Source organism: Diceros bicornis, chromosome 39 (genome assembly GCF_020826845.1).
Source record: "Diceros bicornis minor isolate mBicDic1 chromosome 39, mDicBic1.mat.cur, whole genome shotgun sequence".
Classification (NCBI taxonomy): Eukaryota; Metazoa; Chordata; class Mammalia; order Perissodactyla; family Rhinocerotidae; genus Diceros; species Diceros bicornis.
In genome coordinates, this window is record NC_080778.1 from 23,941,942 (window position 1) to 23,955,617 (window position 13,676).

General features: G+C 37.4%; 1 protein-coding gene across 5 annotated transcripts in view; it reads left to right on the plus strand.

Moving 5' to 3' along the window:
- The window catches only part of UTRN (utrophin), a 509,169-nt gene that overhangs the window by 472,308 nt on the left and 23,185 nt on the right, over positions 1–13,676 (plus strand). For all 5 annotated transcript variants that reach the window (XM_058534226.1, XM_058534222.1, XM_058534221.1 and 2 more), the window contains 4 exons: positions 3,065–3,201; positions 8,967–9,005; positions 9,232–9,297; positions 10,371–10,436. In XM_058534226.1, coding sequence (XP_058390209.1) covers positions 3,065–3,201; positions 8,967–9,005; positions 9,232–9,297; positions 10,371–10,436 — 308 coding nt within the window. The remainder of the gene's footprint in view (positions 1–3,064; positions 3,202–8,966; positions 9,006–9,231; positions 9,298–10,370; positions 10,437–13,676) is intronic.

Genomic DNA, 13,676 nt, shown 5'->3' on the forward strand with positions numbered 1-13,676 from the left:
AGACAAATATGGATAAATATCTTTTAACTTTTTTTTTGGTGAGAAAATGGGCATAATTCATTTTCTTGGCTCTATCCCAACTAAAGAATTACATCCTGGAGGCTGGCCCAGTGGCACAGTGGTTAGGTGCACGCGCTCTGCTTTGGCGGCCCGGGGTTCACAGGTTCGGATCCCGGGCGTGCACCGATACACCGCTTGTCAAGCCATGCTGTGGCGACACCCCATATATAGTGGAGGAAGATGGGCACGGATGTGAGCCCAGGGCCAGTCTTCCTCAGGAAAAAAGAGGAGGATTGGCAATGGATGTTAGCTCAGGGCTGATCTTCCACACACACACACAAAAAAAAGAATTATATCCTGCTAACTTGAGTATAATACCTAGTTCCTGTGGGATGAATTCCTTTTCACGTTTTCTTTTAATATTGCATAAAGTTTATGGCATTAGTGAATTTACTGCCTTTAGATTACAACTGTTGGTATCAGTTTTTTTTCTCAATATGAAAGTTGATGAGGAAATAAAAATGTGTTATTTCTGTATGAGAGTGCACTCATTTTTTTTTCAAATATTAAATTTGGGCATTATCAGAAACTCAAATCTAATTTCAACCCCTGCTATAACTTTTTGGGAGGCAGGTAGGTGTTTGGAGATTGGTTTTTGGGAGAAAGAGGGGGTTTTTGTTGGTTGGTTGGTTTTGCTTTGTTCTTCCGTGTCTCGAATGTATTTACCTAAAGAATGTATGATGTGAAACTGGACTTCTGCTTTTGAACAGTGTGTCGTTTTTTTCCCAAACGAGCATTCATGTTGAAACCCAAATACAGGTAAGCTAGAAGAACATTATGCTAAGTGAAAGAAGACAGTCACAAAAGACCACATGCTGTGCGATTCCATTTATAAGAAATGTCCAGAATAGGCAAATCCATAGAAACAGTCAGTAGATTAGTGGTTGCCAGGGGCTGAGGGGAGGAGGCGGGAGGGGGGGTGGGCGTGGGGGTGGGAATGATTGCTGATGGGTACAGGGTTTCTTTTGAGGTGATGGTTGCACAACTCTGTGAATATACTAGAAAGCACTTTATTGTACACGCCCTGGCTGAGGCAGACTGGGTAAGTGGCCTGATGCGTTGCCCACCCGGCCTTTTCTCCCGCCCACCGCACCGGGGGCTGCCTGAGTTGAAGACCTGGCTATGGCTTGGAAACCACTGGCCTAAGAGATGAAAATCTTTTCATTACCAGATGGGGATAGATCAAGTAAAAGCTGGAGGCCATTACTTCCTTATCTCCCTGTATGTTAACAATGTGTTAAGAGCAAACGTAGAAAACTGGGTCATAAATGCTTATCCTATCATGGAAAGTTTCTTCCCTTTTTTCTCTTGACCAAAACATTCAGGGTAAACATATCTATAAACTTAATGATCTGCAGTTGTGACACCCATCGCTAAAGGTTCAGATGTCCTTTACAGTAGGTGATATATCTGTTGGGGTTTATTCTCAGTCCCAGGCATTCCTTCTCTGAAAATTCCCATCTTCACTCCCAACTATGTTCTGTGCATTTCTCCTGTTCTGCCTGGTTAGATCTTAGTACCCCAAACCATCATCGCTCGGAGCAACCCTTTTTCCCTCATGGAGTGCCTTGGATTCTTTTTCTTTTCATTAATAGCTTCTTTTCTAGACTTCTTCTCTACATTTGGGAGGTCTGTGTCTATGTAAATGCAGGCATTATATAGTTTATTCTGTGTTATTCAGGAAAGGATTTGACATTGTGAGTCTGAGGGCAAGGCTTAGTGATAACATGGGCTGTCCTAGCTATATATATATATTTTTTTTAATAAAGTGAAAATTGATGAACTTTAGTTTATAAATAGCTTGGGCTTGTTCATGTTTTCTCTCTGCTCTGCAAGCCTAGAGAATTAAGTTTCCTTAATTGTTTATATTTAGGTGGAATGGGAGCCTATAGAAAGTAACAAAACTGCATAAGGTTTGACTCAGAATTTAGTTGTTTTAAAAAATAACTTTTTTTAAGCTTCTGTTGGCAAAACAAGTTTGTATGAAAGAAAAGATGCAGGGGGGAGGGTGCAAGGAGGGAGGGGCAAGCAGGTAAACCAAGGTATTCGGCACTCAGTTTGTGCTTATAGAAAAGTTGTCGGGTTTTGTTCTGTAAGGAGATTGGAATGAGGTCTATCTAGTTGTAGATTGGACAACCAGCTAGGAGTCAGATGACCAAGGTTTTAATTCAGTTCTGTGCCCATAATGTAAATATTTTAAAGGCATCTTTGGACAGACTAAAGTTGATGTCCATATAACATGTTACAAATAAAAACTAGAATTGGTGATAGAAAATAGAAAACTGGGGCTTAGAGAGCAATTCATGGGATGGGATTGGGAGTTGGGGGTTGGGGTAGATTTCAGCCCACCTCACTGGGAATGATTATTAACTAATCATCTTGAAATGCTTAAGGAAACAGTAACATTGTATATCGCCGTTAAAAATTTAGCACATGCTGCATAATTATATGTTTTTGTGGTTGGTAGGGGACAAAGAAACTGGCAGTATTCCTTACAATATAGAGTACAGTGTGGCTCTGCTCTTTTTCTCTTATTTATGGCTTTGTCTTTTTCCAGACTGCAGTATAAGCTGGCTTGTGTGAAGTCAATATAGGCTATATAGCTCACTCTCATTTATGCACCTTAGTTAAAACCATCCAGAATACTTCGTCATCACTAAATGTTTAATAGCAAATTGCAACTTTTTTAGTGCTAGGAATCAACCAATAACATTGCCAAAACTAATTTTACTTTGTGGCCCAATGTTTAAAATATAGAGAAATGAGCTAGTTATGGGTTATTTTCAACAGAAAATGAAAAATTATAAGCTAATTACTGGACATATTTAATGATGAGTCCTGATTGCTGTGTATTTTTAGGACATTGTGTGTTATTCCAAAAATACGTAAAGCTGCTACAACTGTTGTCATTTCATTGCATCAGTCTACATTGGCTCTAATTTTGTTGTAGATAGGTATCTCCTTTCATTTTAATGAGCGAAGTGTAATTTTTTCAACCTCCTAGACAACGTCTGGAGAAGATGTGCGAGACTTCACAAAGGTACTGAAGAATAAGTTCAGATCAAAGAAATACTTCGCCAAACATCCTCGGCTTGGTTACCTGCCCGTCCAGACGGTTCTTGAAGGTGACAACTTAGAGGCGTAAGTTTAATTTTAGTATTAAAACTTCTATGTACTCATATAGCTGCTTTGTCTTTTATTATATCAGTAACACAAGAGAAATTGTCTGATACCAAAAAGAATTCGTGTTTTGGTAAAATGTTTCATTTTGAAAGAGGTAAATTAAACTTGGAATCAATCTTTACAACATGAAATTTTACTATAGGTATTTGCTTTTGACAATGTCACAGCTAAAATTCCAGGTTTAATTTTGCACGTGTTCCTAAACTTTAAGTATATGTATTAATATGTCAACCTTTGCATTGGTCTTCCCTTTTCCTCTTAAAAATACTTAAAGCAAATTGCAATATTATATGCTCTTTCATTACTTTATTTATTTTCCATTTTTCCTCCTTTGGGGGATGTTTTACTATTTCTTATAGTATGTTTCACACTTATTTTACGTATTTTAAATATAAATTTATTAATAATACTTAATCTCTTGCTTCAGATATATGTCTATGCTAAAATCTCATTACATTTCTAATGACTTTTTTCTTGAACGTGAAGACAGCCAAATGAAATAGCTTTACATAGTATGTGAAACAGACAAAATTTTTAAAGATATATAATTTGTGTTGACAAGCATAAATGAAACAAAGTTTCAAGATAGCAAAAATACTTTATAAAGCAAAGAAAAATAACAATTTATAGCCTGAAATGAAAAGAAAAAAAATTTTTAAAATGAGCCAGAAGAAATGCAAGAGGTAATGTTAAATTACTAAACAGTTATATATCAAAATCAAAATAGATATGATTTTAAATCTTTGAATCACTTTTTTAAATATCAGCATAAATATGCCTACCAAAGTAATTTTCTTGAGCTTGAATCTTGGGGAAAATTAACTTTTATTGCTAATCATCACCAGAGTGCCTCGTCATAAAAAATGGTGAAGTTCTAGTTTCAGACAGATGCCCTCTCAAATGACTATAGAAGAGAAGCTCAGAAGTGTGAAGTGTGGAGTTGTCTACGTTATACAATAAAGAAAATTGTAGTAAGAAGTATAAAAAATGTGTTGAGTACAATTTTTGTGAAGTCAAACTTTCTTTAACCTTCAAAACTCATAGTTCATTTTATTGTGTATATGAGAGATAATCAGAGAACAGTAATAGGTCAGTGTATTCTGACAGTCCATGTCTCAAATATGTCAAAGTAGAGGGCTAGACTATTTGGTCTGAATTTCTTTCCATATAAAGCAGTACAGACTAGAGGCTTTGCTACATTTATGTACAAATGTATTTTTTTTTTTATTTGTGAAACTGCTAAGTAGAAGAAAGACCACAACTGAAACATAGTGGATATCTTTATCCCTCTATAGGTAATGTCATGGGTATGCATGCAGAAAGAAATATAATGCAGCTATTTATATAAATAAGTCCAACATACCACATGTACATTTAAAGCATACAAAAAATTTTTTGATAACTTCACTTGTTATCAAACTGTGTACAATTAAAATGTGTGCCTCTCAGTCATTTTTTCCACAGTATACTTTAGAAAAAATTTTATTGAAGCAATTTCAGTTTAAAGAGAGCTATTTAAATACTTAAAATCTATAAGAAAAGGTAGATTTTTGGTTCTGTCTTTGTTCTGCGGGTATGTTTTTGTCCTTCTCTTCAAAAGGTTGTATGATAATACATTCTTATTTGTTTTAGTATGTCATATATTGTTTAACTGTGCTGAACACTTCTTGATAAAGACAAAATTTTATTTCTCTTGGGATCAGATCTAATTAACCTTTGGAGTAGCTACCTGAAGCATAGAATTATCACACGGTGCTTTTATTTAGGGGATAATTTGATAGGTTTGAATTAGTGACGTGCCTTTAATTCTTTTGATAAACCATTGGCATTTTGTGTTCCAAATATCTACATCCTTGGCATGAATCATGCTGATAGATAGATCTTTTATATTCCTTTTAAGCATTTCTGATAATTTGCCTTTCAATGTCAAAATAACCATTGACATCAATCGTTCTATTCTGAGTCACTCAGTTAAAGTAAAAAAGAACAGAAAAGGATGCCAAATAATTTTGTGCTGTGATTTTTGGCTGTAACTCAGAAAATGCTTCATTCCATCTAACACGAATTTACCAGCTTTTTCAGTGAGAGGAAAAACAGAGAAAGACAGGAAGGAGTATAAGATTAAATCAGATGTCACAAGATCCTTTTTGAAAAAGATTTATGAGCTACTGGATACAGCGAGCAGGTTTTCTCCTTTTTTTGATCCTAAAACGTGTTCTTGGACTTGGTCGAGTTCATTTTTCTGCTGAGTCCTTTCTAGTACAGTGCCACTTAATCTTCTGGCGTAACAATTTATGTGAGTGGGTGGTAAAAAAGTTTGATTTCGTTTATTCTCCTGTTTGTGGGAGGAGAACATGGGGGAAAAACCAGTCAAGTGGTAAATGTGTTGAAGTTATTTACGAAGCTGATTAGAATTTTCTTTCGCTTCTTTCTCTTTCATCCCTGCAAAATGTAATATCTTCTCCCCTGTCCAGTAATTATACATGCATGCGTGGGGGAGATATATGGGGAAAATGAGTTATTACTAAAAGGAGGTAAGCAAACCCATGCTTAGGTTTCTTCAATTAATTTTATAACTATTTATGCAAGATTTTTCAAAAAATAAATCAAAATAAATGAGCAGAGCTTGATTAATCAGTCACCATTGGAAATTAACCTGAGAAACAAGCTAAAATAGTGGCGAAAGTAAATTGAGGATTGTGAGAGATTATTATTGGCTGGAAAGGTAGGTGGGTCCCTAAGTTTAAAGAGGTGAAATAGACACATCTCCCTGGTATTGGTTAAGGTGGAATAGATGAGTTTCATGGTTTTTTAAGTTCTTGCTGTAACAAGAACCAGCTCAAAGTAAGTGTAATTATGGTTGTGGGAGCTCTGGACTGGGAGGAAGTGACAGCTAAGCTGAAACCTGAAAGATTGTAGGGCCAATGTTCAGTGTTTGGTGTGGGAGGAGGAGAGGGAGAGTTTCTGGGCAAGGGAAGCATTTTCAAAAGCTTGGAGACAATATCTTTCTGGAAACCAGGATGGGAAGCTAGGAATAGTGGCAAGAAATGAGAGTGGAGAGAGAATCCGGAGCCAGAGGATGAAGGGCCTTTGAAGCCATGCCAGTGGTGTTTGGAGTTTATCCTGAGAGCAGTGGGAAGCCATTGGAGGTTAATGTTAGAGTGTGCTGGGACCCCACTTATTCTGCTTTGGTTACATTTCAGATAATAGTAATTCTATTTGGTAGAGTCTGATTCATTACATATTAGTGTGCGATTAACCAAAACACCCTGTTCGACTACCACTCTGGAAAGCAGGGGTAGGCTGCATTTTCAAGTCTGGGCTAACACACAGATTGGTCTTACTTTTAACTCCCTTTAATCACAGGTTCTAACTGTAGTGGGGACACTGCCTGGTTTTTTCCTATCAGAATTAAATGAGGGGCCGGCCCCGTGGCTTAGCGGTTAAGTGCGCGTGCTCTTCTGCTGGCGGCCCGGGTTCGGATCCCGGGCGCGCACCGACGCGCCGCTTCTCCGGCCATGCTGGGGCCGCGTCCCACGTACAGCAGCTGGAAGGATGTGCAACTATGACATACAACTATCTACTGGGGCTTTGGGGGGAAAAAACAAATAAATAAAATATTAAAAAAAAAAAAGAATTAAATGAGAAAGCTTATCACTTAACTTTTTTTTCCCTACAAGTCAGAATACTTTGAAGTCAATGAAGCCTGAAGTTTGAATTTTTTTATCTTTATTTCTTTCATAGAAAATTTCTCAATAAATAAAAGACATTCTTTTCAGAAACTGTATTTCAGCTTTCTGCCTCGGCCACTCTTATCTTAGTTCAACGAATCACTTTTGTGCTAACTGAATTAACTTCACAAGAACCAGTCAAGCAGTTTTGCACAGCTTTTCCAAGTTCAATTAAGATCAAAAACACATATGTTTCTTGTGTTTAAGCTCACGGCATGGGCCGGCTCCGAGGCTTAGCGGTTAAGTGCGCGCGCTCCTCTACTGGTGGCCCGGGTTCAGATCCCGGGCGCTCACCGACGCACCGCTTCTCCGGCCATGCTGAGGCCACGTCCACATACAGCAACTAGAAGGATGTGCAACTATGACACACAACTATCTACTGGGGCTTTAGGGGAAAAAAAAAAGGAGGAGGATTGGCAATAGATGTTAGCTCAGAGCCAGTTTTCCTCAGCAAAAAGAGGAGGATTAGCATGGCTGTTAGCTCAGGGCTGATGTTCCTCACAAAAAAAATAAAGGACTCTCTCGTCGTTTACAAAAAAAAAAAAAAAGCTCACAGCAAATGGTATGGTACACTTGAATTTTAGAAGTGATCTCTGGAGCAGTTACTATTCTTTGGAAAGTGTATAGCAAATCATTCCCCTGACACTTAACATCCATATGTCAGAGTTAATGAAAGTAGTGTTGTAAAAAGACTATTAGATAATACTGTGTCATTTCATGGTTGTATCTATTTTATACGTGGATAATTAAGTCTATTTACAGTATAGATATTCTGACAAACACAGACTAGATAAATGCCTGTTTTTGAAAGTAGATCCAAAGCGTCTTCGTTTTTTATTCCACTCAAATGACCTTCCACCTTTTCTTAGTCTTTGCTCTTCAGACATCAACTTGTGCTTCCCAGTAGGAGATAATGAGATCATTAACTTTTTCTTAAGTATGTATGTATAAGAGAAATAGAAGAATCCAGTAGCTCTAGAATACTTCACACTTTCCTTCTTCTTTGTTTCAATCAGGAATAGCTTTTGCAGGAGATTTTATTTATTTAGAGAACTAATTTTCTTTAGACTTTTAAATTTCCACATTCATCAGTACCTTCTCCCCACCTCCAAAAAATAAAAGGTTAGGGTTAGAACTAGCTTTTAATTAAGATCAATGTTTTTGAATGGTATTTCGTGGAGACTTGGGGATTTCTAGGCGGTGCTGTGAGGTTGGAGGGTTCCCCCAGGGTTAGGAGTGATACTGAATGATCAAGCTCCAGACTCAAGCCCTGACTCAAGCAGAACAAGTGTCCTTTATCAGTTTCATAGACTGAACTTATGGATAAAATTTTGAAGCAAGTGTATCATGATCTAGAAAAGTTGCTTTCAGTTGTATTGGTAACGTGAAATTTTTGGCCAGGTTTCGGGGTGGATATCTGCTTTGTATCTTTTTTCAACGTATCTGTGAGTTTGACGTGCTTTGTATGCACCTGGATTTGAATTTTTACGTTTAACGTTGGACAAAGAATCAGAAGAATCTCGTTTTATTTCAACTCTGCCGTCCATATATAATGCAGTCTTTGGTATTTAATTTTACCTTCCTGACCAAGTTTCTTCTCCAGGAAGAGCAAAAATGTGATTGCATCTCTTCTCAGTGTATTATGGAACATTATCTTTAAAGTTCTTCCATAATTTTGAGCTATTTGAGAGCATTCTGTTTCTTTTTTCAATAAGACTATTTAAAGATATGTTTGCTATGTTGTCACAAATCTCCTGTCATATCTGTGAAAAGGCCCCTGCAGGCGCTTGAATACACAGCATCTTCTCTAGAATAAACAGTGACTTCTGTTACTTTTTGATTTTCCCATGATGGACCTCAGGGTAACAAGACGTGTGAGTGGAAGACAATTGAGAATGTCGCCTCGCCCCCAGCCCCCCATCGCTTTTGTGTTAAATTGCTCTAAAGTGTTTGTTGTTCTGTGATTTTTATTTCCCTCTCCCCTCTTTGCAGTCCTATCACACTCATCAGTATGTGGCCAGAGCACTACGAGTGAGTATTCACAGCTCCATATGCAGGAGACGGATGTTCTGATGGGTTTTATTCGCATGGGGTGATTACTAAACTCTTGTTCTCAAATAATAGTTCTGCCTCCTGGGTAACAATCCTAGTGGTTTGTTTGCATGGCAAATTCATTATTTAACTAAGCTAACATTCCTCATAGGAACATCTATCAATATTTGGGCATAAAACTCTTTCTTTGCTCTTTCCTTTATAGCCCCTCACAGTCTCCTCAGCTGTTTCATGATGATACCCATTCGAGAATAGAACAGTATGCCACACGGTAAGAAACTACGATAGGACCCTCCGCTGCACTGCTATCCAGAATGCATCTATTTCGGTGTTAATCCTGTACCATTAACATGCCTTAGTTTAAGGAGGTAGTCTTGCAGGAGTCATGATTCCATTATATTTGCAACCTGGGCTCTCATCTTTCCAGGCTGTAATTTGTACTTTACCAAACACCCACTGTACATTCTATGAAGAGTCAATCTCCATAGGATGTGATTATTGAGCTCGTAAGAGTCCTTGTACAAGCAGGATTTAGATAATGTAACCCAGTTTCAGTGAATGAAAGTAGGGATGGGAAGTGTTCTCAGGAGATGGTGCCCACATGAATTCCAACATATAATTAAATGTATGCTAATACTTTGTTATAGGGGGTTATTTTAGAGACCCCAAACATTATAAAAGAAAATATAGGCTAGCCTTGATGGTGTGCACAAACTTTCAGAAAAGGAGTATATACTAGGTGTCTGCGGTGCTAGTAAGAAGCTGTGCCTAAAAAGGTGAGTTCAAGCATCATAAAAATAGTAACATTTCAACTGGGACTTAGCCAAAAAGAATTTCCATTTCTTAGAGTAATGGAAAAACATACTCAAAAGCATTGAGTGGGGAAAGAATATGGCTTGTTGAAAGGATTGCAGGGAGGGAAGGGGTAAAGGATGAGGAGTGAAGACAGAAACTGAAGTTCAGTAATGAAGGGCCCGCTTGCTAATGTTGGATTTTGTTCTTAGGTAAAGCGGAGTCATGGAGAGTCTTTAAATGTGAGAGGAGCATAATCAGATTTGTGTGAGAATGAAGACCAACTTGAGGATCTGAAAGGTCGATTAGGAGACTAGGTCAACTAGAAGACTACACATGGTATAAGACAAAGGCCTACAGGCCTTAAGGCAGTGATGACAGAAATGTAACGCAACATTATGTGTTGCTTTAACTTCTCAGTCTTGTTAGGGGATTTGGACCTTTCTGTATTTTGTCAGAATTATGTCAGTGTAAGAATGACTGAGGATATACCTCCAGTTTACTGTGCCCTCTGTGGCCACATTATCTAACCTCCCTATTTCCATTTTTCAGACTGGCCCAGATGGAAAGGACTAATGGATCTTTCCTCACTGACAGCAGCTCTACCACTGGAAGTGTGTAAGTAAATCATGAAATTAGTGCTGCCTGGGAAGGCTTGATCTCATGTTATGGCTGTCGGAAATAATCTTCATTGATTGTGGCTCTGAATTTTGATCCCAATCAAAATTGATGTGTGGTTACAAAAATGTCTACCTAGAGGTTATGCTTTCAAGCTATGATAGTATAAATTGGACATGTTTATTTATTTAGTTTCATATAAGTTAATGAAAAAATTCTGCGTTTGGCAACTAATCTGCCTCAGGAAAATCAGATTGTTGTATTTATAAATACAAGTATAGATATTCATTCCATTTGTCTGATATTTCTTGTTAATTTCACAAATGTAATTCCACAGAACACATGCCTTTCTGTAAAATCCTCTGCTTTCTATGTGCCCCCTTTTTCTCCATAATCTCTGCCATTTGACAACTATGATCCATACAATCTGGGACATGTTAACCCCCCACCCCCCCGCCATTGAAAAGTGTTAACTTCTCTGCCAATATTTTATTTTCTTAGCAACTAGGAAAAGCCTTGTTGATTTTAGGATACTTTTTAAGAACCTTTCTAGGCAGGTATTTTATCTCTCTTTTTTTTTTCTTCAAGTGTAAACCTCTTGCTTCTTTTTTTGTTTGTTTGTTTTTTTGTTTATTGAAGTAACATTGGTTTATAACATTGTATAAATTTCAGGTGTACATCATTATACTTCTATTTCTGCATAGATTACATCATGTTCACTACCCAAATACTAATTACAACCCATCACCACACATATGTGCCGAATTATACCTTTCGCCCTTCCCCCCCTTCCCCTCTGGTAACCACCAATCCAATCTCTGTCTCTATGTGTTTGTTTATTGTTGTTGTTATCTACTACTTAATGAAGGAAGTCATACGGTATTTGACCTTTTCCCTCTGACTTATTTCACGTGGCATAATACCCACAATGTCCTTCCATGTTGTCACAAATGGCTGGATTTCATCGTTTCTTAGGGCTGAGTAGTATTCCATTGTGTATATATACCACATTTTCTTTATCCATTCATCCCTTGATGGGCACTTAGGTTGCTTCCAAGTCTTGGCTATTGTGAATAACACTGCAATGAACACAGGGGTGCATGTATCTTTACGCATTGGTGTTTTCAAGTTCTTTGGATAAATACCCAGCAGTGGAATAGCTGGATCATATGGTAGTTCTATCCTTGATTTTTTGAGGAATCTCCATACTGTTTTCCATAGTGGCTGTACCAGTTTGCACTCCCACCAGCAGTGTATGAGCGTTCCCTTCTCTCCACATCCTCTCCAACACATGTTGTTTCCTGTCTTGTTAATTATAGCCATTCTGACGGGCGTGAGGTGATATCTCATTGTAGTTTTGATTTGCATTTCCCTGATAGTTAATGATTTTGAACATCTTTTCATGTGTCTGTTGCCCATCTGTATATCTTCTTTGGAGAAAGATCTGTTCAGGTCTTTTGCCCATTTTTTAATTGGGTTGTTAGTTTTTTTGTTGTTGAGATGCATGTGTTCTTTATATATTTTGGAGATTAACCCCGTATCAGATGTATGGTTTGCAAATATCTTCTCCCAATTGTTAGGTTGTCTTTTCGTTTTGTTGATGGTTTCCTTTGCTGTGCAGAAGCTTTTTAGTTTGATGTAGTCCCATTTGTGTATTTTTTCTATTGTTTCTCTATCCCGGTCAGACATGGTGCTTGAAAATATGTTGCTAAGACCGATGTCAAAGAGCGTACTGCCTATGTTTTCTTCTAGAAGTTTCATAGTTTCAGGTCTTACATTCAAGTCTTTAATCCATTTGGAGTTCATTTTTGTGTATGGTGTAAGGTAAGGGTCTACTTTCATTTTTTTGCATGTGGCTATCCAGTTTTCCCAACACCATTTGTTGAAGAGACTTTCTTTTCCCCATTGTATGTTCTTGGCTCCTTTGTCAAAGATTAGCTGTCCATAGATGTGTGGGTTTATTATTGGGCTTTTGATTCTATTCCATTGATCTGTCTGTCTGTTTTTGTGCCAGTACCATGGTGTTTTGATTACTATAGCTTTGAAGTATATTTTGAAATCAGGGAGTGTGATACCTCCAGCTTTGTTCTTTTTTCTCAGGATTCCTTTAGCTATTCGGGGTCTTTTGTTGTTCCATATAAATTTTAGGATTCTTTGTTCTATTTCTGTGAAAAGCGTTGTTGGAACTTTGATAGGGATTGCATTGAATCTATAGATTGCTTTAGGAAGTATGGACATCTTAACTATGTTAATTCTTTCAATCCAAGAGCCCGGAATATTTTTCCATTTCTTTGTATCTTCTTCAATTTCTTTCAGCAATGTTTTATAGTTTTCGGTGTACAGATCTTTCACTTCTTTGGTTAAGTTTATTCCTAGACATTTTATTCTTTTTGTTGCAATTGTAAATGGGATTGTATTCTTAATTTCTCTTTCTGCTACTTCGTTGTTAGTGTACAGAAATGCAACTGATTTTTGTATGTTGATTTTGTATCCTGCAACTTTACCATATTCGTTTATTACTTCTAAAAGTTTTCTGGTGGATTCTTTAAGGTTTTCTATATATAAAATCATGTCATCTGCAAATAGTGACAGTTTCACTTCTTCCTTTCCAATTTGGATCCCTTTTATTTCTTTCTCTTGCCTGATTGCTCTGGCTAGGAGTTCCAGTACTATGTTAAATAGGAGTGGTGACAGTGGGCATCCTTGTCTGGTTCCTGTTCTTAGAGGGATAGCTTTCGGTTTTTCACCATTGAGGGTGATATTAGCTGTGAGTTTCTCATATATGGTCTTTATTATGTTGAGGTACTTTCCTTCTATCCCCATTTTATTCAGAGTTTTTATCATAAATGGATGCTGTATCTTGTCAAATGCTTTCTCACATCTATTGAGATGATCATGTGATTTTTATTCTTCATTTTATTAATGCGGTGCATCACGTTGATTGATTTGTGAATGTTGAACCATCCCTTCTAGGCAGGTATTTTGTCTCTGATTATCTCACTGTTGTGTCTCATCTTGCTTTTGGAACTTTTTCTCTCCTCTACTTTGGAATTAACCTTTTTAATTGTGAATGATGTCTAAAAGATAGTGTCAAGGTTCCTTGACTTACGCAGGTTCGTTGTGGTTTGGATCTGGTGGGAAGCTGTCAGGAAGCCAAAAAAGTTGTAGAACATAGTGTTTAGGGGTTTTAAACTGAAAAGGACCATGGACAGAGCCCAGTTGAACTCTGTTAAGACTCTA